Below are 27,910 nucleotides of genomic sequence, written 5' to 3'. Positions count from 1 at the left end.
TAACTTGTTCTGAAATTCTTCTGTTTTGAAAGGGTGGCTGGGACCACATTACAATCAGAGCAAACTCCGTGGAATCTTCACACCATCCTATTCATATAGCACCTGATAACACACCAGTGAAACTGCCTAACCAGGATGGAACTGTCGGTGATAATTCCAGAAGCGGTTTAATGGTCAACGAACAACAGCAACTTAATGGGAGTGTTGTTAACTGCTGACAGTTTACACCATTACTGTTGTATTTTCTGTTTGGTGGTGTTACAAATTTGGATAACTACTGATCTTCTTTCCCAGGTCAATCTCCGACTCATCCTTTTCTTAAGTAAGTAGAATGCTCTTGTAAAGTTTCTCTATTAACAGTGTTTAGCTGTTGCCCAGTTGTACTGCACTTTTGGCAAAAAAAAGGCTCTCACTTTGTTTGAAATCCAATATCAAAAAATGTGGCACAGGTACCTCAAGCATATGACGCTGAAATGTCCAAAACCAACACAACATTGTTGGATACCACTCCACAGCTGGTTGATCAGACTACATTACGTCTGTAATCCAGTCTCTCCAGGATTGAAAGGCCAATAAAGAATCAGTGCAGTTTGTTTTCAGGACATGTTGCCCCTTAATGGACGTTGCAGTGGTACTGTTCCTATCGCTGTACTGACCCATTATGTGTCAGTGGGATAACTCGCCCACGTGCCCAAATCTTTCAAATCCATTAAATAACTGAGCTTAACTTGATCCTGAACCTCTCAAACCCACCAATGTATGTTGAAAGATGGAACCGGTCCTCCTGGAGAAAGGTGTGTATGTGTTGAACTTACTTGAATTTACTGAGGTTGGCAATTGGCAGCTCTTTAAAGCAGATTGAATACATGGCTAGTTGCCATGTATTGTTTGTTTTAGGTGAAGGTAGCATTCTTAATGAACATGTAGTTTATTCCGTCTAGATGAGTGTCAATAATATTGGTTACAGTGTTATGCTTCATCATAGTGCTTCTTATGCTGCAATGGCAAATCAGCTTTGAATGATGCTACTTGTTTGACCTGGTAGTGGATTAGCTAAACTCATTGAATTGCCTTTAACAACTGATTGGTTGAGATAAGGAGGGGTGAGAGAGATGCATGGGCCAGCTGAGCTGAATTAGCTATTTCTCTGCTGTTCATTCTGAGCTATTCTATGTAACATCAATCGTCCACTCAGAAGTTCTGATGTTTATTATCAAATTTAGTAGATTAACTTGGCTATTATTACCATGGGTGGGCCAAATGCAAACAAAATCAGGTATGGACTTCTAAATCTAGACATGTCCAATTTGCAGAAGCCCGTCACAAATGCTCTCCCATACATCCAGTGCCATTTACAAAGTGAATCCCGAACAGTTTATTTTACAAATAATGGCACTCTAATAGCCTGTTATTGGTTGCCTAAAGTTATATCCTATATTCCAAACTTCCCCTTTGTTTTATACCAATGATTTGAAAAATGCCTCTTGCAACGAAGCAGTTTGGACTGCGTCAACTATTCACTGCCATTTTATATTGTCTTGATTCCTGTTTTGGCAAGTGAAGTGTTTACTAAAACAAAAAGGGTTCCAAGGATTTTTTTTTTTAATTTTAGAGTACCGAATTAATTTTTTCCAATTCAGGGGCAATTTAGCATGTCCAATCCACCTACCCTGCACATCTTTGGGTTTTGGGGGCGAAACCCACATAAACATGGGGAGAGTGTGCAAACTCCACACGGACCCAGAGCCAGGATCGAACCTGGGACCTCGGCTCCGTGTGGCAGCAATGGTTCCAAGGATTTTTAGACTATATCTGAACATTAACTGAGAGTTAGCCCCATCTTTAAATATTTGGTTGAACTGAACATGATTGGCGATAAAAATAAGTCACCAGGGTGCCTCATGATGGGCTGTTGTTGAGTTACAATGGGAGGTTCCCACGAAAAATGCACTTTTGTTATGGTGAGAGATTGGATAAATATTTATTCAAATGTTTATTTGTTCTTTGTTAGCTTAATGTTTACAAAGATTAAACAGAATGGAAATAGACAATTCACCTAACTGGTCAAGAATCTCCTCCCCACCCCCACTTCCTCTCACCCCATCAATATATCCTTCTCTTCCTTTTTCACACACGTATTTAGCTATCTTCCTCATTAATGCATCTGCTATTTGCCTCCATGTGGTAGCGAGTTCCATATTCTCATCACTCTCTAGGTAATTCCCTATTGAATTTGTTGGTCATTATCTTACTTTATGGTCCCCAGTTTTGACCTCAGCTGCTGTATTGGCAATTGGTTATTATAGAGAAACCGAATCAACAGTGGGGAGGCCATTTTTTGATTTACTCTGCCAATTACTGTCCCCTCTTGAAGGTATGAATTACTGGTTAGATGGTTTCACTGGCCCAATATCTTAAACCTTGTTTAACTCTTTCCATTTACAACTTTCACCCCCTCCGTCATCCATTTTCGACCCCCCCCCTTTGCTTTCCAGAGACTTCTGACCAACCCAACCAGCTGCCACCTGTTAAAATCAACCCCGTACACTCCCGGTTTACCCAGAACCCTTTTCCAGAGGGAGAAACTGGAGAGCTCCTGGGGGAAAGAGAGATTCCAGGATGACCCAGGAGAAGGCAGCTAAGTAGCAGGGAGGGGGATGTTAGCTGTGATATTGCTGTTAAATCACAAGTTGGTTCACACAGGTTGTTTTATAATAGTTGGAGGATGTTTTAAAATAATTCATCTGGTGGCATTGAGGTCCCTCAGCACAGCATGTTAAAGAGGATGAGAGCAGTGTGGTAGGAACAGACTGTCCTCTTGAACTACTGATCCATAAACTCTATATTACAGCAGTCAAACACTGGAGAATTTTGCATGTTGCAAAACCTTTTGGAAGCCTTGAATTTTCCTTTGAACTTTTCAGCCCATAAAGAAATGAAATCTCATTAAAAGGTACTGAAAACAGGAGAGGCCAAGGGAACAGTTGCACAGTTACTGTTGTTGTGGAATCTTGCTGTGCACAAATTGACTCCCACATTACAATAGTGACTGCACTTCAGAAATGTTTTTATATTGGTTGTAAAGCGCTTTAGGATGTCCTGAGGTCACAAAAGGTGGTATATAAATGCAAGTCTTCTTTCTTTCTTTCTGTTTGGACTTTTGCATTCTGGATTATTCAATACAAGAGACCAGAGCAAAAATAGATGGTAAGGTCCATCAAACCGACTCTATCATTCAGTGGCTGATCTTGGGCATCAACTCCACCTTTCTGCCCACTCCCTGGATCCCTTAATTCTCTGACCAACCAAATACACATCTATCCCAGCTTTAAATGTAACCACCAGTCGACCCCCTTATGGACTGACCTGATTAATACTACACTCCTCTATGCTTCACCTGATGCCAGTGTCTATGTATTTAAATTGTATTCCTTGTGTTGCCCTATTATGTATTTTCTTTTATTTTATTGTATTTAATGATCTGTTTGAGCTGCTCGCAGAAAAATACTTTTCACTGTACCTCGGTATACGTGACAATAAACAAACCCAATCCAATCCAGTGGAGCTTTCCCAACCCTCTGGGGTTAGAGAATTCCAAACAGTCACGACTCTTTGAATAAGATAATATTATACCAGGTAAATAATAATAATAATTGCTTATTGTCACAAGTAGGCTTCAATGGAATTTCTGTGAAAAGCCCCTAGCGGCGCCTGTTTGGGGAAGCCAGTACAGGAATTGAATCAAAACCTATCAAGGCATTCCAGACAAAGCAGTAACCAATGGGAAGCGAAAAACCCAATTATGAACTGTCTTCCACTTCTTCACCCGAGCATTGGCATCATTGCAATCATGCTCAAACTGGTTCAGGGTCAGCTGGGGAGCTGCCTACATTTATCCAGAGACCCGTGCAATGTGATTATATCAGTCATTTGTTCTTCAGGGTTGGTGCTACTAGATAGCCAGTGCACTCCAGCTAGCCACAAAACAGTGAGCAAAGGTCTCAGCCAAGCTTCTTCCATTGGTGCTCGCAAAAAAGATGAGACGATGTCTTCTCCATTGTCTTGCTCAAGAAAATGAACCTTGCATTAAACACTTCGGTTTGAGTTCCAGTTGCTCCAGAACTTTTGCCAAGTACCTTTCTTATTAGGGGCGGCGCCGTGGCACAGTGATTAGCACTGCTGCCTCACAGCGCTGAGGACCCGGGTTTGATCCCGGCCCCAGGTCACTGTCCGACTGGAGTTTGCACATTCTCCCAGTGTCTGTGTGGGTCTCACCCCCACAAACCCAAAGATGTGCAGCATCTGGTTGGTTTAGCACACTGGGCTAAATAGCTGGCTTTTAAAGCAGACCCAGGCAGGCCAGCAGCACGGAGGCTGTCCCCGAACAGGCGCTGGAATGTGTCGACTAGGGGCTTTTCACAGTAACTTAATTTGAAGCCTACTTGTGACACTAAGCAATTTTCATAGGTAGGTGGGCCCTTAATTGGAAAATAAAGAACTGGGTACTCTAAATTTATTTTTAAAAGTACCTTTCTTACAGTATCCTTAATATCCTTTGAGGCTCTACACCTATTCATGACCAAATGGTCGATCGATCTCTCTCAGAATTTGGCTTCAGTATTTGTCAAAAACATCACCATTTTTTTCAGGAGCTAGACTTATTAGTAGAACAGAGTGTGATGTTACAAATCCTTGGTTCCAAGTGACTTTGATAATCTTGCCATTTACCTCCAACTCAACCCTCCACTTGGAGGTTTCTGGTGTCCTGTTCTAATATTTGGTCATCCAGAGTAAGATGCTTTTCTGATGAAGCTTCTTCTTGGGGACAACCATTGTTATTTTTCATTCATTCAAACTTGTAGTTGATGGTCAATGTTTTTTTCCTTTATTTGGCTGACAAAGAGCTATCTGTTGAAGATGATGTAACTACTGACAGGAGCAGGAGGAGTCCGTTAGGCCCTTTGAACCTGCTCAGCCATTCATTATGGTCATGGCTGATCATCCAACTCAATTACCTAATCCCCCCCCTCCATATCCTTTGAGCCCCTTTGTCCCAAGAGCTATATCTAACTGCTTCTTGAAAACATACAACGTTTTGGCTTCAACTACTTCCTCTGCTAACAAATTCTACTGGCTATTCTCCAGTCCTCCGGGACATCACCTGAAAACAGTGAGGATCCAAAGATTTCTGTCAAGGCCTCAGCAATTTCCTCTCTAGCCTCCTTCAGTATTCTGGGATAGATCCCATCAGGCCCTGGGGACTTATCTACCTTTTTTTTAAAAAAAAATTTTAATTCTCCTTTTTCACATTTTCTCCCACATGTACACCCATCAACAATAAACATTAATCGGCAAGATATGTCAATCCCCATAATAACAACGATCCCATCCGCCCACCAACCCCCAAAACTCAGCCCACATGTTTACATAAACAAATGACAAAAAGGAATCCGGGATTACCCATAGTCACCCTTAATCTACACAGCCCCCCTCCCCCTCCCCCCTCCACCCACACCCCCAACTAATGTTTGATGGACTTATCTACCGTAATATTTTTTAAGACGCCCAACACCTCGTCTTTGGATCTCAATGTGACCCAGGCTATCTACACACCCTTCTCCAGACTCAACATCTACCAATTCCTTCTCTTTGGTGAATACTGATGCAAAGTATTCATTTAGTACCTCACCCATTTCCTCTGGCTCCACACATAGATTCCCTTGCCTATCCTTCAGTGGGCCAACCCTTTCCCTGGCTACCCTCTTGCTTTTTATGTACGTGTAAAAAGCCTTGGGATTTTCCTTAACCCTATTTGCCAATGACTTTTTGTGACCCCTTCTAGCCCTCCTGACTCCATGCTTAAGTTCCTTCCTACTTTCCTTATATTCCACACAGGCTTAGTCTGTTCCCAGCCTTTTAGCCCTGACAAATGCCTCCTTTTTCTTTTTGACGAGGCCTACAATATCTCTCGTTATCCAAGGTTCCCGAAAATTGCCGTATTTATCCTTCTTCCTCACAGGAACATGCCGGTCCTGAATTCCTTTCAACTAACACTTGAAAGCCTCCCACATGTCAGGTGTTGATTTGCCCTCAAACATCCGCCGCCAATCTAGGTTCTTCAGTTCCCGCCTAATATTGTTATAATTAGCCTTCCCCCAATTTAGCACATTCACCCTAGGACCACTCTTATCCTTGTCCACCAGCACTTTAAAACTTACTTAATTGTGGTCACTGTTCCCGAAATGCTCCCCTACTGAAACTTCTACCACCTGGCCAGGCTCATTCCCCAATACCAAGTCCAGTACCGCCCCTTCCCTAGTTGGACTATACATATTGTTATAAGAAGCCCTCCTGGATGCTCCTTACAAACTCTGCCCCGTCTAAGCCCCTGGCACTAAGTGAGTCCCAGTCAATATTGGGGAAGTTGAAGTCTCCCATCACCAGAACCCTGTTGTTTTTACTCTTTTCCAAAATCTGTCTACCTATCTGCTCCTCTATCTCTCGCTGGCTGTTGGGAGGCCTGTAGTAAACCCCCAACATTGTGACTGCACCCTTCTTATTCCTGATCTCTACCCATATAGCTGCCCTCTGAGGTGTCCTCCCGTAGTACAGCTGTGATATCCTCCCTAACCCAGTAGCGCAACTCCACCACCCCTTTTACATCCCCCTCTATCCCGCCTGAAACATCTAAATCCTGGAATGTTTAGCTGCCAATCCTGCCCTTCCCTCAACCAGGTCTATGTAATGGCAACAACATCATAGTTCCAAGTACTAATCCAAGCTCTAAGTTCATCTGCCTTACCCGTAATACTTCTTGCATTAAAACATATGCACTTCAGGCCACCAGACCCGCTGTGTTCAGCAACTTCTCCCTGTCTGCTCTGCCTCAGAGCCACACTGTCCCTATTCCCTAGTTCTCCCTCAATGCTCTCACCTTCGAACTGTGCTCCTAAAAGCATAATATGGTATTCAGCATCTGATAGTTTATCCTGCCAGTCTGCTTGTTGAGTGAACTTGAGCAAACAGATGGATCATATTCTCTGCTGTTGTGTTGTTTTTGGTGATGGTAGGGATTCAAATGGCTAAGAGTTGTTTCTATCTGTTCTCATGATTTAAGAGCACTACTGAGAGCCAACCATAGAGAATATCACTGCACACCTGTTGGCTGGGCCGCTCTTCTCTGACAGGATGCTGTTTAATTGATTACAGTGATATAAGGAACATGTTCATGCAAAAAGTAGTTATTACTTGGACAAGTAAAGTCACCTGTATAATTTCTCAAACTGGGGTTGTGTTCCCTGGAATTTGGAAGCTTGAGGGATGATTTGATGGAAGCTTTCAAGATGAGGGGAGTGATGGGATAAATCGCGCAAAACTATTTCTGTGGTTCGGGAAGTCCCAATCTAGGGGACATAGCCTGAAAATTAGAGCCAAATCCTTCAGGAGCACAGTTCGAAAACATTTCTTCACACAAAGCAGGATAGAAGTTTGGCACTCTTCTCCTTAAATGACAATTGATGTTGGGGCAATTGTAAATTCTAAATCAAGATTGATAGATTTTTCTTGAGGGATATGAGCAACGGTGGGTATGTGGGGTTAGGTCAGTCTCAGTGTATTGCAAAACAGGCTCGAAGGGCCAAATGGTTTCCTCCTGTTCTCATGCTAATTTCAAGTCACAAGTGTCCTCCAAGGGCCATATGTATATCTTTGCTTTTAACTGAAAGTTTTTACGATAGTTCTATTTTGATTATTGTTCAGAGGATATGTCCCACCATGCTGATTGTTGTTCTTCGTGTGTCCATGGGAAATGATTAAAATGTCCAGGTGGAAGGTACACAAGGAAGAAAAATCGCAAGATCCAACCTTTAAAGTAAATGGCACCACCAACGTCACAAGTCGCTTTTAGAGGCTGTTACCCTTGGGATTCTTCTTGTCGGCATCTCGGGCTCATCCATATAATATATGCAGGACATATTTTATTTTATTTTTTAAAAAAATATTTTATTGAGGCGTATATATATACAGCAAACTTTTTTTTTTAATGTAAATAATCAAAACAAATAACTATCTAACACCCCACCATCCCGCCTCCCACTTCCCAACTGCCCTACCTCCTTTTTTTAACCCACCTCCCCTTCCCCCGCTGACATCTTAACTATTTTTGAAGAAGTTGATGACCGGCTGCCATCTCTGGGCAAACCCCTCCACAGACCATCTCAAGGTGAACTTTATCTTCTCCAGCCTGAGGAACTCTGCCAGGTCGCTCACCCAAATCCCCGGTAGCGGCGGTCCCGAGTCCCGCCATTCCAATAAGATCCGTCTCCGGGCTACCAGGGAGGCAAAGGCCAAGACATCGGCCTCTCTCGCCCCCTGGACTCCCGGGTCTTCTGACACTCCAAAGATCACCACTTCTGGACTCGGGACCACCTTCACCTTCAAGGCCTGCGACATAACGTCGGCAAACCCCCGCCAGAATCCCACAAGCTTCGGACAGGCCCAAAACATGTGGACATGATTCGCGGGCTCACCCGTGAACCGCCCACACCAATCCTCCACCCCCAGGGCATATTTTATTTGATGGATGAAGACATAAGTGTATTTAAGACAAAGCTAGTTAAGAACATGAGGAAAAAAGTAATAGAAGGATATGTTGATAGGATGAGATGAAGTAAGCTTGGAGGAGACTCCTGTGGATCAAATGGCCGGTTTCTGTGCTGTAAGTTCTGTGAAAGGCAAACCTTTAGGAAGTTACAGCAATCTGTAAAAGTGCTAGATGCATAAAACAATGTTAGGATATATTACCATTCCATACAAGATGTTTGCAAATCATGTTACGGGGTATTTTTGATAACTGTGATGTTCGATTGAAACCCTTTATTAATAGGCTAATCTGTGCACATTCTCTGAACATCACTGAAAATCCAGCGTCTTTTTTGATTATATTTTATTTATGGTGTACAGCTGTATGGTGTCAGTCTCTAAATTCTTATCGTCTGATATCAAATGTTGGAGACAAGAGGAAGATTTAGTCTGTGTGAAGCCCAACCATCACATTTTGGGAAGAATACTGTGAAAGGAAGGACCAGTTCACTTTTTTTTGCTGTGTCTGGTTTGCATGCATTCTCTCTGGGAAAATATTGTATTTTTTGTTGATGAACTATTATTATACAGAAATATAGATGAAAGCAATGATTGGTTTATGTGATTGAAAGCATTGGCGAGCCAGTCATTTTGTGAGGAATTAATTACATTTAGAACCCAAAAGCAGAATGGTAGCTGAACTGTTTAATTTTTCTGTTGGGGTGACATATTTCAGTAGAAATAAATCAGCCAATACATACATGCAATTTGATTTTCAGTCGGGGGGGGGGGGGGGAATACCATTTTATTGGAAGATTAATAATTAATTCTTGTTTCTCAGCCACGTAAATAAGGGGAATGCTGGAGAACGTTGGCATAAATCAGTGATTCTTTGGAGGTTACACGGGTCTTGGTGACGTTAACAAAGCATTTGTATTAAATTATGTGCATGTAACAAATTTAAATTGGTATAAAGCTCTCCGTTTTTATGTGTTATCTATATTTGTGACCTTTTGAAGTGATTGTAAGTTCCTTGTAATGTAAGTAGATATTCTTGCTGTGGGAGAGATTGTGTAAATGTGTCACTTACCAAACTGGGTGTAATACAGTGTTATAGAGCTTGACCAAAACATGATATCATGCACTTATTTCCGCTGTGCGCACGAACACGGTGTGTCATTTTTTTTAACCTTTGCTCACAGCAAAAACTAACCTGTCACATCCATTCGCAGGATGTGCTCATGCAAACCAATTCCATTTGTAAATGTTTTATGGATCTCCATGAGCCCAGCAACATAACCGTGACGGTGCTCATTATCCACTCAATGTAACCCTAGGTCTGAATACAAGGCAAAGAACGATGATTCAGTGCCTTATTACTGAAAATCTGATGCATCTAATGGAAATAGGTTTCTTCCTGAAAGACCTGTCTTGAAGGACTATTGTGCCAGGAAGTCTACTGGAATTCTAAATTACTTGCTCAGGTGACTGAAAAATGGGAGGTTAGAACAGGAAGGATATTGGCTATTTGGCAAGTGAATTCTTTTTTATTCATTCATGCGAGCGTCAATGGCAAGGTCAACATTAATTGCCCACCCCTAATTGCCCTTGAGAAAGTGGTGGCTAACTGACTTTAATTGCTGTAGTCTGTGTTGGTAAGGTACACCCACCGTGCTTTTTGTTCTGCATGGTTTGGTACAGCTGAGTGGCTTGCAAGGCCATTTCAGAGGGCAGCTAAGACAACCACATTGCTATACTCAAGAGGCCAGGTTTCCTCCCCTGAAGGACATGAGTGAGCCAGCTGGCGTTTTATGACAGTTGGGTGATTTAATGTTCATTATTAATGAACCTGGCATTTTAATCCACATTTATTAATCAGTTGAATTGAAATTCCCCCAGCTGCTGTGGTGGGATTTGAATTCCTTTCTCTGGATCATTAATTCAGGTCTTTAGATTATTATTGCAGTATCATTACCACTGTGTTACCATCCCACCCAGTGATATCAGAATACTATCAGACTTGTTGGTCATTTCATTCTTGTAGTGGCAATGTGCTTGTAAGGGCTTCTTGTACACAATCCCACCAGAACATGGCTTAGTTCCAGATCTAAAGAAGGATGAACAACTGCTGCCCAAAAGCAGTGGAAAGATGAAAGATTAGGTAGGCACTTTACAGCCTTTCAGACTCCGCATTGAGTCCAGCAATTTCAAACTAACCCTCCGCCTCCATTATGTTTTCCTTTGCGGCTGCATTTTCTGCCAATGCCACGCATGTACAGTCCTAATGTTCAACATGTTCCATAGCTTTTGCAGCCATCATTCTAACAGCTGAGCAGTACATTTATGATTAATCACGATAGTGAGCTCCAACAAAATGAATGGAATTCCTACTTCTGCTGTCAATATTATCCACATTCAACTCACAATCTAACACACACCCAGTCTGTATGCTATTTGGTTTGAGTAAGGAAAGTATCTGTTCATTGTAAATTTCAAATAGTAAGTAAAGTCGCCAGAGTCCCAGATGACCATAAGCTGCTTTCTCCTTTGATGGGGAGAGCTGACCGGTGGTGATTTAACCTGTGAATCACCACACCTCTGGCGAGAGGCAAGGCTGAGAAGGCGGGGCCTTCATGAATAACCTCAGCCGGTACGGGAATTGAACCCACGCTGTTGACCTCGCTCTGCATCACGTACTAGCTGTGCAGGCAACTGAGCTAACCCCCCCCCCCGAATCTCAAATATACTCTACCTGAAACCTGCTCCCAGCGCCGGGATAGGGATCATCTCTTTCCGAAGAGACTTGGGTGGCTCTGACAGGAGCCTTGGGATTCGGGTGTTTGCAATTTGCTTGTGCTTCTTTCTTAGGCTTTGCTGCTTTCTGTTTGGGCTTGGCCATCGATTTTTTTTAAAAAATGCTTTCTGGCACAGCAAAGTGATGTCTGCAAGGACACGTGTGCTTGCGCAGGCGGCCATTTTACGTTGACAGGAGACAATGTTTCTTTGTAGGTTTTAGTTTTGTTGTCTTTGTTTTTTTTCTCTTTGCTCTCGAAGGTGGTTGCTGTTCACCCTTCTGCCATTCACAGCTCCTCCAGACACATCTTTTGTTTCTTTATTTGTCCCACTAACCTTTTCTTTAATGCTGCAAAACCAACCCCTTAACCTCTCCTGTCTTTGTCACAAACCTTCCCTTTTGTTCTATTTCCCACCTTCCCTCAGCCACCCCTCTTCACTTTGTTTAAATCCATTAACATTTCTAACTTTCCGAGATCTGATGAATGGTCACAGACCTGAAACGTTAGTTCTGTTTCGATCTTCAGATGCTGCCGGACCTGCTGAGATTTTCCAGTCTTTTCTGTAGTTGCAGGAGAGCTAGGTCCTATTTCCCAGGATCTTGATCATTTTAAGATGAGTGCAGCTCAAATTTTCCATTCATTCACCACACCCCTGGCCATTGCTTTAAATGCAAACCCATACAGCAGTAATTTTGCATCAAATAATTTGGAATCTGGCTTTCCAAGGCAGTTTGCTGGGAGGTTTTTCCCAGTCTGGCTCATGTTGAATATAGCAATGATGGCAATTGCAGAGAGGTCGGTGTGGTTAACTCTGGAATTATCCCATGCAGTGTTTTTAAAATGTTGGCCTAGCCTTCGACATCCACTAACCATGAAATTATTTTTTTAATTGAAAATCATAATCTGAGTATGCAAATTATGCAATAAATTTCATTTTACATAGATAAAAGATTCTGCAAACAAAATGCATTGCGATCTAGTTTAAAGTAAACAAGTTTGACATCCCAGTTACTCACCAGGACAATGAAGCCACGAGATTCCACTGTTTTAAACAAGCAAAATGAACATGTAAAACAATCTACAATATCTATCTTGTACTTCAATGTTCAGAATTAACATGATGTAAATATGAATTAACAGGCAAACGGTGATCCAACACATCAAACTGCGCATTAAAATGCAGATGCGACCAAGACAGATCCCATGGATTTCTCAGCACCCCACAGGGACCACTGTGAGACTCAAAACCCTTTTAAAGCTGTTTCCTTCAGGGGGGATTTCAACTCATTGTGCTTTTGAAGATCTTGCCTCCAAATTCCATCAAAAGCCATTCCGATTTGGATTGCCTCAATGACTGTTCACCTCCTTAGGGTTCAATCTCTCCTCCTGAGACTGTTCTACAGGATCCATAAAGCTCTGGGATTCACAAAACTGCACTCCCGTCTCTCATTACCGGCACACTTTCAACTCTTTTGCAGACCGCTAGCTTCTCTAAGCTGGCACTGGCTGCACCAAGCTATAAATGGCTCTAAGGTAGCCATAACTGCAACAAACAGCTCCAAGGACTTGTCTGTGAGCTATAAACTGCATCTAACCCCCTCTCCCAGCCAGTACACAAATACATTGAAATTGGAGAATCTTTTTAACCACCCATCTCCATATCAACATAGCTTGGTCTGGTCTATCCTCAAACTGACCTCCAGGCCAATTATCCCTCCTTTACAACTTCTCTGGATAAGTAGGCCCATCTGCTGTTTCTAATCTGACTATTAAAAAAACATGGGTAACCTTCTAAACTGTGATTTTTGTTCCGACAATCTCTTAAAGCCCAACATTTTAGTTTAGTTACCTTCACAAAAATAATCTTCCCAGAATTAAACATTACCTCTAAAATATTAGCATGAACTATTGACTAAATATTTTCAACAAATGTAACTTTTTGTCTTTAAATAATTTTGTTCAAATGTTCTTGTCAGAAAACAATGGTAAGAGTAGAACATTCAGCATCCATCAATTGTGAAAACAATATATGGGTGTAGAAGCACATTTTGTTACATAATAACTTGGCTTTACCAACCTTAAAATACATTTCAAATTCAATTGGAATCAGGTAAGTTGCCTGCTGAAGGCACATATTGTGTTAAATAGTTACTACAACATACTGACACCCTTTGCCAAGAAGTCATGGGTAGTCTGTGTGTGCCGAGGGATATTGAGGTGGGGATATTGAATGGTAGTACCAAACAAGGTTGGAGAACTGGCTACTGCACGAGCTGAAGGAAAGGCCTCTTCACACACGCGCACACACACATTGTTTGTTCTAGTTGCCCTAGAGTTTTGTGTAGCAGCAGTACTGTGATCCACGCCTTCAGCAAAGTGACGCTAAGTGGAGCAGTTTTGGGAGTGTACTAAGTGAACTAAGCTGGCAGCGAAGGTTGCAGTAGCTGCTGTCAGTACTGTTGAGTGCCAAAAGCTCAAAGATCTACACATATTTAGTAAAATCCATGCATGGAATTCAAATTTATTTGTTTTTGCCTCTTGGTGATAGCACAGTTTCAGTTCTACTACAGTGAGTTTGAAACAAAATCTAGGCTACTGCATTGTAGGAGGATCGGTACTGAGGGAATACTGCACTACTTGTGTTATATATTAACGATTTGGACGTGAATGTGGGGGACACTACTGGGAAATTTGCAGTGTAGAGGACAGCTATAATTTCCAAAATGATATAGATGGGTTGGTGGAGTGGGCGGTAAAGTGGCAGGTGGAATTTAACACCGAGAAGTGTGAGGTCCTGCATTTAGGGAGGTCAAACAGTTATAGGGAGTACACAATAAATGGAAATATACTAAGAGGGTTAGATGAAGTGAGAGATCTTGACGTACAGATACATAAGTCCCTAAAGGCAGCAGTTCAAGTAGACAAGGTTGTAAAGAAAGCAAATGGAATGCTCTCTTTCATTGGCAGCGATTAAAGTAAAGTATAAAAGTAAGGATAAAATGTTGGAATTGTATAAAATACTGGTGAGGCCACAACTGGAGTATCGTGTGAAGTTCTGGTCACCACATTACAGGAAGGACATAATTGCTCTGGAGAGAGTGTAGAGGAGGTATGTTGCCAGGGCTAGAAAAGTGTAGGTACGAGGAGCGTTTGGATATTTTGGGGTTATTTTCCTTGGAATAAAGAAGGCTGAGGGGTGACTTAATTGAGGTATACAAAATTATGAGGGGAAGAGATAGAGAGGACAGGATAAAATTGTTTCCCTTGGTGGAAAATTCGAGAACCAGCGTACATAGATTCAAGTGAAGTGGCAGAAGGTGTAGAGGAGACACAAGGAAGAACCTTTTTGCACAGTGGCTGGTGGGAGTCTGGAATTCACTGCCCGAGTTGGTGGTGGAGGCAGAGACCTTAAACTCTTTTTAAAAGTACCTGGATCCAAGACACCGGGAGCCGGATGGATTTCCAGTGGAATTTTATAAGATATTCAACATACTTTGGCACCTGAGGCTACCAGCATACTGAGGACGCAATGGTAAGGGGGGTATTGCCGGAGACAATGGAGCAGGTGCCAGCTCATTATTAGTCAAAAAGAAGAAGAATCTGGTAGAGTGTGGGTTGTACAAGCCCATTTCATAGAATCATTCAATTTACAGAGCAGAAGGAGGCCATTCGGCCCATCGAGTCTGCGCAGGCCCGTGGAAAGAGCACCCTACTTAAGCCTACACCTCCACCCTACCCCTGTACCCCACCTTTTGGACACTAAGGGCAATTTGGCATAGCCAATACACCTAACATACACTTCTTTGGATGATGGGAGGGAACCGAGCACCTGGAGGAAACCCATGCAGACACGGGGCAAAAATGCAAACTCCACACAGACAGTGACCCAAGCCGGGAATTGAACCTTGGACCCTGGAGCTGTGAGGCAGCAGTGCTAACCACTGTGCCACCGTGCCGTCCCTCTACTGAATGTGGATGCTAAGATATTGGAGAAGGTGCTGAGGTTGCAGCAGTGCCTTCCGAAGGTGGTGGGGGAGGATCAGACGGGCTTCATCGAGGGTAGGCAGCTGTCGTCAAATGTGCACTGTCTGCTGAATGTGGTGCTTTCTCCGGCAGGTGGAAGGGAGCTGGAGGTGGTTGTGGCATTAGATGTAGAGAAGGCATTTGACAGAACGGAGTGGAGTTATTTGTTTGCGGTGCTGGAGAGGTTTGGGATTGAGCCTAAGTTTGTGGCATGGGTGAAATTGTTCTACAAGGACCCGACAGCAAGTGTGTGGATGATGTAGCCACGTAAAATGGTTGCGTTCCGATTAATCTGGCCAAAACCCAGTTTGAAATGGCTAACCCGAAAGACTGCTGGGAAAAGCAGCTAACAAGACACAAGCAGGCAGCTGCAGACAGTATTGCATATTCGGCTCTGGGGAAGTTAGCCCAGGTCGATACTCAGGGCTATCAACAGCCCATCAACCCAGGTATTTGCAGTTACATTCAGGACTGTTTGCAGCCCATCTATCCAGACATCTGCAGTTAAATCGGCTATCCCCGGGAACAATTGCAACATATTAGCAATTGAATACCGGGCCAGACCTGTCGGCGCCTGCAGTGGCCGAAACAAAGACAGGTGAACGACCGCCCCCCGATCGAGGAATCGCCTCCCCATAGGACACATCGACCCCAGGGATTGGGAACAAATCCAATCACTTGGGACTCAGGGTCAAGGGCCGCCCCGGGAGGCGGGAAGCCCCTGGGCCCTATAAAAATGAGGGGCCAAGTTCAGATCTCTCTCTCTCTCCTCTTCGCCTGCTCGAGACCTTCGCAAGACCAGCAACCGGCAACTGTAGGTTTGAATCCAGCGATCGCTATCCGGAAGAGACACCTAGCCACCGACCTGTAGCAGCCTTTTGAATCCCGCGGACCAGATCTTATTGGACAAGCCATTCGTTTCCCTGACCTGGTGGGCTCTTCCTAAGTTAAGTATTGGCCAGTAGTGATAGGTTTATTATATAGAAAGTAGTATTAGGGTATTAATATTGCTCGTTGTATATAATAAATGACCGTTGTTTTAATCCTTACTAAGCGGTGTGCTGTATTATTAATCATAACCTGAACTTGAACCCCGTGGCGGTATCATAAAGATACCTGGCGACTCGTGAGCAAAGGTGACGTAATCAGAGCCAATAGACTAAGGCTAAAAGGAGCAACATAATTGGCGACTCCGCCGGGACCCGACTTAGAAGTGGAAAACCACTCCGGGAGAACTCCAACATTTTGAATTAGAAATCCAATCGGAAACAAAAAAAAAAAAAACACAAGTGTTCAAGCGGTTCTGGTTAATAATTCACAATTCGGAAGTGTGTATATGCATGCGTAACTAACAGGGTTATAAGGCAAAACTGATAGATTTTTTGTTGCGTCAAAACTATCGGCAGTTGGTATTTTGGAAATTAGCGCAACCACATCAACCACACTACCTTAGCCCCCTGTTCCAAATTTGAACGTAACGAGCAGATAAGAGAGAGCCATGCAGGCACTGCAAGCGATGCAGCGCCTCATGAACCCCGAAGATTTTGCTGTCGCACCAGTCAGCAGCGTAGGAGCGGGACAGTGTCCCGTTTGGGAAGTGGAAATCCACAAACTTCTGCAGGGCAAAGGATGGCCCATGTGGAAGGATTTCTGCAATAACGATGACTCAGGTCCTGGAAGTATAGGGCATACTTGGTGGGAGAACCTGAATGAGATCCACAAAAAGAGTTTAGCAAAAGCGCACAAGCCGATGGCAATTGTGTCCTGTCTGGCACAATTGCGAGGCACCGAGGACGTCGTCAGGACGCTCCGCAAAGAAATAGAAGGCATACATCGGACGAGTAAAATCGATGTATGCGAAGTTGAGAAAGGGAACCTGGAGTTAAAAGGGAAATTAGCAGCAAAGGACGAAGAGGTGGCTGCCGCCAAACGGGGTCACCAATCTTGTCTGGCGCACTTGAGTAGTTTCCAGTCACAATATGAAAAGGCTTATCAGGACCTGCAGCGTGCAGTCCTGGTAAAGAAAGAAACAGAAAACCAGTTAGAGACGCTCCAGAAACAACGCAGTGATCTCAAGGCAGCCTTGAGAGCGCTCCACGCCACAACCACGGAACAAAAGCAGAGTACTTTGGACCATGCAAAGTGCCGAAAGCAGATTGCAGACTTGAAAGCACTGCTTTCTGTCCAAAAGGGATTTCAAGAAACCTTTGGGGAAAGTTTAGACCAGGAAGACGGCCCTGATTGGGAAGAATTGCAAGAGACAGCGCAGAGATATGTTCAGGGAGCATGTGCGCAGGGAAAACCCCAAAGGAGGAAAGCACCCCCACCCCCCACACCACAGATAATACAGGCTCCCATGAACCCTGTAACAACCCACCGCACCGCCACAGCAGACGAGGCGGAGGTCTTATATTCCACCCCCCTCACAGTGATCCAGTTACGGGACGCGTGTGCCAAAATAACACCGTTCCTCCCCGCTTCAGACCCACACCATTTCTTTGCCACCGTCAAACACCAGGCGACCATGTACGGCCTGGATGAGAAAGAGCAGGTAAAGCTCACGGTCCTCAGCTTAGACCCATCGGTCGCAGCAGCCCTTCCCGACCCACAGAATGTAGGAGGAGGCACCCTTGCAGAAATGCATACCGCGATCCTGGATGCGATCCGGTACGACCGGGGCGACCCCGTAGACGGTCTGAATAAATACAGACAGAAAAAGTCTGAACACCCCACCGCGTTCGCAGGACGCTTGTGGATTCATTTTGAAGCCGTTTTCGGCAACGTAGATCGTGCCCATTTGTCCCCAGACAATATGGCCAAGTGGACCCGCACCCTTATCTCCCATGCCACGGAAGCAGGACAGAATGCCTGTAGCAATTATGACCCCTCGGAGGAGGCTCATAATGAGAAGTGGGTGGTCAAAAGATTGTTCCCCGTTTGGGAACAAGCGGCTCACGGCAAATCAGCAACTAGAACCCCCGAGGAAAACCAAGCCGCCGCAGACGTGCAGGCAGTAAGAACCACTATCCACAACCCCGCCTGGGTAAACGAGGGAAAGAACAGCCCCCTAGCCAAACCGCAAGAGTGCTACAATTGCGGACAGTTGGGACATTTTGCTAAAGAATGCAATGGCCCTAAAAAACCACAGAGTGCCCAACCGACAGGCACTCTCAATAAGAAAAAGGCAGAGCCCATAGTGACCGAGAACTGAGGTGTCCACATGATGATTTAAAGGAGACACTTGGTGAAAAGTGTTGTCCTTCCTGATGGAACCTGCAGAATGTTTTATGTTGTCTGTCTGTTTGTTAAATGTTGTTCGTCCTACAGGAGAATTTTCTCACCGCCCCACGCCCATTCACCTGAACTTTGTAGCTCTTTTCCAAACGGACAAGCCAGACGCTTGTTCAGCGGTACCAACTTGTCCACAGATACGTGGTCACCAGACCAGACGCCCGATCGTAGCTACTCTTCTGATTTGATGGTAGAATCAGAACAGTAACCCCACCATGATGACTACATTTTTGTCCGTTCTTTGGTCGCTCAGGCAGTGGAGAAACGGCGTGAGACCCGCCCTGCCTGGGGACCCCCCCCCCCCCCCCCCCCCCCGTTGGTCAAACACACTCGGGTAGGGAAGATACAGTATTGGTAGCCGTCCTACCCGGGGACTCCACCCAAGTCTTACCCGTCGCGGCCCACACGCACCTCATTCGAACTTTTCTTTCAAAAACAGTTTATTTTATTTAGGCAACCTTTGGGTTGCTGCCACATGCTATTTACATCCTGGAACATTTGGATGATAAACCTAGCACTGGTCCACCATTGGGAAGTGTGCCGTGTCCAAAAATTTGTTTTGAAAAAAAAAATGGGGGGAGAGTCACATACTGTGACCAATTATAAGGGTTTAATTGGCCCCAAGAAGGACCGACACACTAACACACCAGATATTAAACCGAAGTATTTACACGCATTACGCTTGTCTTACAGCACTCCAGAAGCTCCAAGTCCGGAGAAAACCAGCGAACACAGGAAAAGGAAAGAAAGAAGACAGCCATGAGGACTCCTTTCTTCGTGCTCAACATGTTTGTGCTGGACTTTTGGTTGCGCGGGAACGCGGACCCCATCACTCCAAACCCCTTTACTGTTAACACTTCACGGCTCAGTAGTACCGAGGGCCCAGTCACCAACCATGCTGCATTATCCTGGTGTGCCAAGTTCATAACTTGGTACTCCTTATCGTACATCATTGAGGCACTGTTGGCATTGGCTATACTCAGTTGTGCAGTACAGACCATGCGCCTCCGCAAGTGGAAAAGGAGAGCGTACCGCGCTCGAACCCCGGTCTATCGGATCCGATCCCCGATATTCGGCTATGACCAGACCCCAGACCCCCGCGACATATGAATAATAAAACATGCACTGGCGGTTTTTCCTGTAAATAAAAAGAAAATTTATGGAAATGTATGATCCTGAGCTTGACTGCCAAGCCAGGAAAGAGTATATTAAATGTTGTGATTGTTATTGTATGTTTAGAGAGATAAGATTGTATAATGCTTGAAGAGTTGTTTAGGTAAAATTAGAGGTTCCCAGTTTATTTTTTTTAGATACATGCCCCTGCCTGACACAGCGCCCTCAAGAATTGTTTAGGTAAATTTTTGTGCATAGCTAGGATCAGAGTAGTGGCCATGTAGGAGGTGCCCCCTCCCCACCCCCCCACCCCCCCCCACCCCGGTCAGGGAACGAAGAGGACAAAATTTGTGATCCTTCACGCTTCGCGTTAGGATCACAAGGCGGGAATGTAGCCACGTAAAATGGCTGCGTTCCGATTAATCTGGCCAAAACCCAGTTTGAAATGGCTAACCCGAAAGACTGCTGGGAAAAGCAGCTAACAAGACACAAGCAGGCAGCTGCAGACAGTATTGCATATTCGGCTCTGGGGAAGTTAGCCCAAATCGATACTCAGGGCTATCAACAGCCCATCAACCCAGGTATTTGCAGTTACATTCAGGACTGTTTGCAGCCCATCTATCCAGACATCTGCAGTTAAATCGGCTATCCCCGGGAACAATTGCAACATATTAGCAATTGAATACCGGGCCAGACCTGTCGGCGCCTGCAGTGGCCGAAACAAAGACAGGTGAACGACCACCACCCGATCGAGGAATCGCCTCACCATTGGATACATCGACCCCAGGGATTGGGAACAAATCCAATCACTTGGGACTCAGGGCCAAGGGCCGCCCCGGGAGGCGGGAAGCCCCTGGGCCCTATAAAAGTGAGGGGCCAAGTTCAGATCTCTCTCTCTCTCCTCTTCGCCTGCTCGAGACCTTCGCAAGACCAGCAACCGGCAACTGTAGGTTTGAATCCAGCGATCGCTATCCGGTAGAGACACCGAGCCACCGACCTGTAGCAGCCTTTTGAATACCGCGGGCCAGATCTGATTGAACAAGCCATTCGTTTCCCTGACCTGGGGGGCTCTTCCAAAGTTAAGTATTGGCCAGTAGTGATAGGTTTATTATATAGAAAGTAGTATTAGGGTATTAATATTGCTCATATATAATAAATGACCGTTTTAATCCTTACTAAGCGGTGTGCTGTATTATTAATCATAACCTGAACTTGAACCACGTGGCGGTATCATAGATACCTGGCGACTCGTGAGCAAAGGTGACGTAATCAGAGCCAATAGACTAAGGCTAAAAGGAGCAACAATGAACGATATGAATTTGGGGTACTTTCCACTATTTTGGGGATCGAGGCAGGGATGCCCCATGTCCCCTCTTCTGGCCGCGTTGGTGATAGAGCCCTTGGCCATTGCGTTGAGGCGTTCGGACATATGGAAAGGGATAGTGAGGGGGGGGGTGCATAGGGTGTCTCTGCTCGTGAATGATCTGCTGCAGTACATCTTGGACCTGAGCTCATCGGTGAGGAACATAATCGGGTTGCTAAGGAAATGTGGGGCATTTTGGGGGTATAAGTTAAATTTAGGGAAGAGCAAGTATTTGGTGGTGTGGAGTGGAGGGGTGGCAGGACTGGAGGGGTAGCAGCAACTCATTTTAGGTATTTGGGGGTGCAGGAGGCGCGGGACTGGGCACGGCTTTGTAAGCTTAATTTCACAAGCATGGTGGGGTGGGTGAAGGAGGACTTGGTGCGATGGGATAGTCTCCCTTTGTCGCTGGCAGGCCGGGTGCATGCAGTAAAAATTAACATTCTGCCAAGGTTCCTGTTTCGGTTCCAGTATCTGATGGTCTTTTTACCAAAGTCATTCTTTCGAAAGGTGGGCAGACTGTCTCATCGTTTGTGTGGGCAGGGAAGATAGCAAGGATAAGGAAGGCGGTGCTCTAAGGTGGCAGCAGTTGGGGGGTTTGGTCGTTCCAAATTATTACACTATTAATGGGCGGCGAATGCGGAAAAGGTGCGGGGCTGGAGTAGACAGACGGAGACTTTATGGGTTCAGATGGGAGGCGGGTTCTTTTGGGGTAGCGGGTGCTGGCAACGGCGCATCTATCGTTCGCCTTGGGGAAGTTCTCGGGTAGTCCTGTGGTCGTAGCCATGCTGAAGATTTGGGAGCAATCCCAACAGCCTAGTGTCCTTTAGGGAAGGAAATCTGACTTCCTTACCTGGCCTACATGTGACTCCAGACCCACAGCAATGTGGTTGACTCTTAACTGCCCCCTCAAGGGCAATTAGGGATGGGCAACAAATGTAGAACAGCCTGCACCGCCCACGTCCCATGAACGAATAAAAAAAAAGCACTTCAAGTTGAGGGCAGGTTCGAGAATGATGCCAATAAGAGGGAATCATGGGTTTGAGCCAGGGAGTATGGATGCGAGGTTCCGGGGACGGGAGGAGAAAGGGGTGAAAGAGATGAAGTATCTGCTTTGGGAGGAGTGTTTCACAAGCTTGGGAGATGTTGGGAATGAAGTATGGGCTCCAGCATGAGGAGGATTTGGGTATATGCAGGTGCGGAATTTCGCAAGAAAGGTCTTCCCAAAGTGCAGCACGGTGGCGCAGTGGTTAGCACCACTGCCTCAGTGGTTAGCACCACTGCCTCACGGCACCGAGGTCCAAGGTTCGATCCCGGCTCTGAGCCACTGTCTGTGTGGAGTTTGCATATTCTCCCCATATTTGCGTGGGTTTCACCACCACAACCCAAAGATGTGCAGGGTAGGTGGATTGGCCACGCAAAATTGCCCCTTAATTGGAAAAAATGAATTGGGTACTCTAAAATTTAAAACAAAAGAAAGATCTTCCCGAACTTTCCGGTGGTACCGTCCTCCTCTTTGTTGGAGGAGGTGCTGTCGGTGGGGGGCCTGGAGAGTGCGGTCATTTTGGCGATCTATGGCAGGATCATGGAGGAGGACAAGGAGTCTGTGGAAGGAATTAAGGCCAAGTGAGAAGAAGAGTTGGGGATGGTGTTGGAGAAAGGATTATGGTGTGAAGTGCTGTGACGGGTCAATGCCTCAACCTCTCGCACGAGGCTGAGGTTGATTCAATTAAAAGTGGTGCACAGGGTGCACTTAACAAAGGTGAGGATGAGCCAGTTGTTTGAGGAGGTGGAGGATAGCTGTGAGCGGTGTGGGAAGGGCCCAGCCAATCATGACCATATGTTCCAATCCTGGCCGAAGTTGTAGAAATTTTGGAGATTGTTTTTCAGCACCATGTCAGAGGTTCTACACGTGGAATTGGAGCTGGGTTCCCTGGGGGCCATATTCAGCGTTGCAGACGGGAGTGGGGGCAGATGTTTTAACCTATGTCTTGTTGATTGCACGCAGGCGGGTCCTGTTGGGGTGGAGGTCAGCTTGTCTGTCTTATATTTTGGAGATCTAGTTGCCATGAAGTGATTTGGGGGGGCGGGGGGAGGATGTTTGGGGTTGGGTTTATTTGTTGTAAAAATGTTGAATACATTTTTTCAAAACAATAAACTACCTGGATCTGCACCTTAAGTGCTGTAAGAACCAGAGCTCTGGACCAGGGATAGGAAGCTGGGATTTAGAAAGGGCACCTGGGTGTCCTCAGGCTGGCATGGATAAGATGGGCTGAATTACCTCCTTCTGTGCTGTAACTTTTCTATGATTCTATGATACTATTGGGGCTGTATTGGGTGGGGGGGTGGAGCACTGCATTGTAGGTGTAGCAGTGTTGTGGGAGCATTGCACTATCATAAAGGCAGCACTGAGGACACGCTGCACTATCAAAGAAGCAGTACTGAGGGAGCATTGCACCGTCAGAGGGGCAGCAGTGAAGGAGTACTAGACTATGAAAGATGCAGCGGTAAGGGGGTGCTGCATTGCCTGAGGTGCTTGCTTTCAGTTAAGAAGTTAAGTCATGTTTTGTAAAAGTATTTTATTTTACAATAATAGTATTGTATATATTTTGTAATATACACCCATATGAATTAAGATGTATATTCTGCTAGATTATTTTATGGGTACATTATTTCTGTTCTCTCAGGTGAGTGTAAAAGACCCTATTACACTATTTAAGAAGGGCAGGTTAATTCTCCCTTGTATCCGAAGCAATATTTACCCCTCAGCAACATCACTAAAACAGATTATCTGGCCATTATCAAATTGACACTTTCACTACCACAGTGACTACGGTTCTAAAGTGTACTTTACTGACTGTGAGACACTTTGTTATGTCCTGAGGTTGTGACAGGTGCTAAATAAATGCAATTTCTTTTTTCTCTCATTGTTTTTCTCCAGGATGGTTACCTAGGTTTTGGGGTGGTGTAATCGGCCACTTGAGGGCTTTTAAAATCAGCAATGTAAAAGTTTATCTCACTGCCCCACTGGATATAATTATATGAAATGCCACCAACATGTGCATTGGGGTGCGATAGAAGATGGGGGAGGGGGAAACGGGGTTGGAAGTTTGGAAGCGATTGCACATCAAAGATGCTTCAGCCAAAATGTGACGGGGTTAGAAGGACCAGTCAGTCTGTTCCTGTGTGTTTATATATCGTCAGAGAGACTGAATTATATAAGATTAAATTATTGGGCCATGTGCAGATTGTAAGACAGCATATTTTAATAATTTGTTGTGACATAGTCTTAAATCTTCTAGCCCATTATTGAATGACTTTTCTCTATTCTATTCTATGTTTTAAAAATGAGTTCTAATCATTCAGTTCTGTTGTCTCAATAGTAAAACACATCCCAGTTGCTAGATCAACCAACGTATCAAACACATCTACTCTCATATTTGATACCAATAAAAGCATTCAACATGTTAAGGGATGTGATTCTTAAATCTCCATGTGTGTTTGGTGCCTTTTTCTACCTTGCAAATGTTTTTCTCCGCACTCCTTTCCAAAACTCCCCAAAGCTGGCCATATCCTAATCCACATCGCACGCCAGCCTTGTGCTCTCTGACTTTTCCCAGCCCAGCAACACCTCAAGTGTAAAATTCTCATCCTTACTTCAGGTCCCTGCGTGGCCTCGTCCCTCCCAATCACTCTTAACATCCCTCCAATCCTCTGAGATCTCTCCACTCATCTAATTCTGGCCTCCTGCTCATCCTCAACTTTCACCACTCCACCAACCATAGTCTTGCTTTCAGCTGCCTGGGCTCTGTGCTCTGAAATTTCCACTCTGCACCCTCGCTATCTCTTTCTTTTTAAAAATAAATTTAGAGTACCCAAATATTTTTTTTCCAATTAAGGGGAAATTTAGCGTGACCAATTCACCTACCCTGCACATCATTTTGGGTTGTGGGGGTGAAACTCACACAGACATGGGGAGAATGTGCAAACTCCACGTGGACAGTGACTCTGGGCTGGGATCGAACACGGATTCTCGGCGCTGTGAGGCAGCTGTGCTAACCACTGCACCACCGTGCCACCCTCCCTCTTTCATAGAATTTAGAGTGCAGAAGGTCATTTGGCCCATCGAGTCTGCACCAGCCCTTGGAAAGAGCACCCCATTTAAGCCCCCACTTTCAACCGATCCCCGTAGCTCAGTAACCCCACCTAACCTTTTTGGACACTAAGGGCAATTTAGCATGGCCAATCCACCAAACCTGCACATCTTTGGACTGTGGGAGGAAACCGGAGCACCCAGAGGAAACCCACACAGACATGGGGAGAAGGTGCAGACTCCACACAGACAGTGACCCAAGTTGGGAATCGAACCTGGGACCCTGGAGCTGTGAAGCAACTGTGCTACCGTGCTGCCCACAAGACACTCCTTAAAAACCTCTTTGATCTGTCTAAATATCTCCTATATGGCTGTGTGTCAAATTTGTCTGGTTAAGCTTCCGTGAAGTGCTTTGGGATACTGTGCTATTTTAAAGGTGCCACATGGTGTACCAACAAGTTGCGTTGGGTTATAGATGCAAGTGCGCCAGTATCACATAACCTACATTACCCTGCCCATATTAACATACATGTGAGCCATGAGACTGAGCAGGGATGGCCTTTCAGAACATTACAAAATTACCAGAGGCCCTGAGGAACAGAGTCAAATGTAAAAGCTTCCCATTGTGCCTGGAAAGAGTTAAATAGGTTTTTTACACAATAACAGCTGTAATCTCATCTACTGTTCCTAAATATTTGCAAGACTTTCTGTTCTCCTGCAGTGCTGGCTTACTTTAACGTTGATAATAATTAACTTTAACATAATAGCTCCGTTAGCCACACTCCAACGCTGCATCACCAGTGTCTGCCAACGTTTCTGTTACTAAGTAAGTTTCTTGCTCCGATATCATACTGCCAATAGCCTAAATACATCTACAGCCTGATTTTGATTTAAATTGCATTGAATTATTCTTTTAAGATGACTGAGATTTTGACATTCTTGAAGAATTGGAACTCTGGGTGGAAATAATTTCAGTTGCATTTTTTGTGTGAATTTTGTCATTTTTTGGTTAAAAGGCGCCAACTTTGACTGCAGCGTTTGATCGCTGTTTAACCTTTGTGGAACTAACTGAAACGATTTTACAGCAGTTTGGAAATTTACAATGGTGCGCGCCAAACCAGCACTTGGAGAAATAACGGAGAAGAAACTTGAGGTTGCATTTTCTTCAACCTGTCCTAAAGCTGGGGGATTAGGGGAGGCGGAGAGAGAGAGAGTTAAACTCATTCGGGGATAAATGTTTGTCATCTTTTAGTCCAAAAAAAATCTTCCACAATGTTTTTCTCCTCGAGGTGCTAGTCCATGTGAAAATTATCTGCATCTCTCAATTGATGAGGGGGTGATAGTTATTTTAATTCACCAATTATAATGTAAATGGTAAGCCTATTGCAGAGTATTAAAGTAAATTACTGCGGATGTTGGAATCTGAAACAAAACTCAAAATGCTGAACAATCGCAGCAGGTCTGACAGCATCTGTGCAGAGAAAAGGGAGCTAACGGTTCAGGTCTGGATGACTCTTTGTCAAAGTTTTGATGAAGAGTCATCCAGACTCGAACCGTCAGCTCCCTTTTCTCTGCACAGATGCTGTCAGACCTGCTGAGATTGTCCAGTATTTTCTGTTTCTGTTGCAGAGTAGCAATTCTGCCAGTCTGATTGGGGTTCTGTTTCCAATCTTTCTGAAATGGCCAAATCTGCATCCATTTCACACGGGAGAGTGATCAGAAGTGACGGGTGCAATTCACTTCAGTTTGTCTGCAAACAGGGTTTACTGATGTTGCTCTAGGTCCATCTCTTCTCTTCCCCCCCCCCCCCCCCCCATTGAAGAATATTGTTTCTCTCTCCACCCCCACCCCCCCACCCCCGCTTTCTATTCTCTGGGTGCAGCAAACTGTTCGCTGTGGGTTTCTTTTTGCAGCCTTTTCATGTTGGGGAAAAAGCTTTGCCTCTTCCTGATATCTTCCATTAACGGAGAGGCCAAACCTTTTGAGTTTGCCATGGAGGGGAATGTGTGACAACTCACGCTGCTGCAAGATGTATTGTGTGGATGCGATCGTGACTCAGTCGGTAACACTTGCGACTCTTGGGTGAGGAGGCTCTGAGTTCAAGTGACTTAGGAATAAAAACCAGGACTGACACTGCAGAGTAGCGCTGACTCTCAGCAGAGATGTTATATCAAGGTGGGCATAAAATAACTGTTGGCTCTGTTTTGAGGCTCGACGTGGTGATTTGGCCAATATTTATCCCTCAACCAACATCATTGAAACGGAATTATCTGAACATTGCGGCTTGTGGAAGACCGTGGGCTCAAAGTGGTTGCTGTATTCCTCCATTTCAACAGTGACGACATTTCAAACTGTACTTAATGGGCTAGAAGGTGCTTTGGGTTGACCCGAAGCCATGCGAATCAGGATATAAATATTTTTCTCTTGGTTCCTAATGTTAAGAGGCTACAAATCAGTGGCCATTGTGAAGACAAATTTCAATGTCATAGAATATCAAAGGTTAAGGGGAGATTGAAGCGCAATAATGAGGAGGAATTGTTTCCACTGGTCTGAGGATGGGGAAGCAGAAGTCGCAGGTTTAGGAACTGGAGGATATTTTGATATGCAGGACATTGTGAGTTAGAAGGTGCTGCATGAAATGGCAGTGAAGGAGAT

The 27,910-nt window shown here is 44.8% G+C and overlaps 1 protein-coding gene and 1 long non-coding RNA gene across 2 annotated transcripts in view; one reads left to right on the top strand and one right to left on the bottom strand.

The window, feature by feature from the left end:
* tecpr1a (tectonin beta-propeller repeat containing 1a) overlaps positions 1 to 9,710 on the top strand; it is a 106,598-nt gene extending 96,888 nt beyond the window's left edge. The window contains exon 26 of the mRNA XM_072481548.1: positions 33 to 9,710. Within this exon, the coding sequence (XP_072337649.1) occupies positions 33 to 218 (186 nt within the window). The 3' untranslated portion in view covers positions 219 to 9,710. The remainder of the gene's footprint in view (positions 1 to 32) is intronic.
* LOC140394348 (uncharacterized) overlaps positions 1 to 27,910 on the bottom strand; it is a 155,770-nt gene that overhangs the window by 115,600 nt on the left and 12,260 nt on the right. The gene's annotated exons all lie outside the window — the stretch shown is intronic.

Source organism: Scyliorhinus torazame, chromosome 17 (assembly GCF_047496885.1).
Source record: "Scyliorhinus torazame isolate Kashiwa2021f chromosome 17, sScyTor2.1, whole genome shotgun sequence".
Taxonomy (NCBI): Eukaryota; Metazoa; Chordata; class Chondrichthyes; order Carcharhiniformes; family Scyliorhinidae; genus Scyliorhinus; species Scyliorhinus torazame.
Note: the sequence above shows the minus strand (reverse complement) of the source record. Positions and strands in the feature narration are given on the sequence as shown.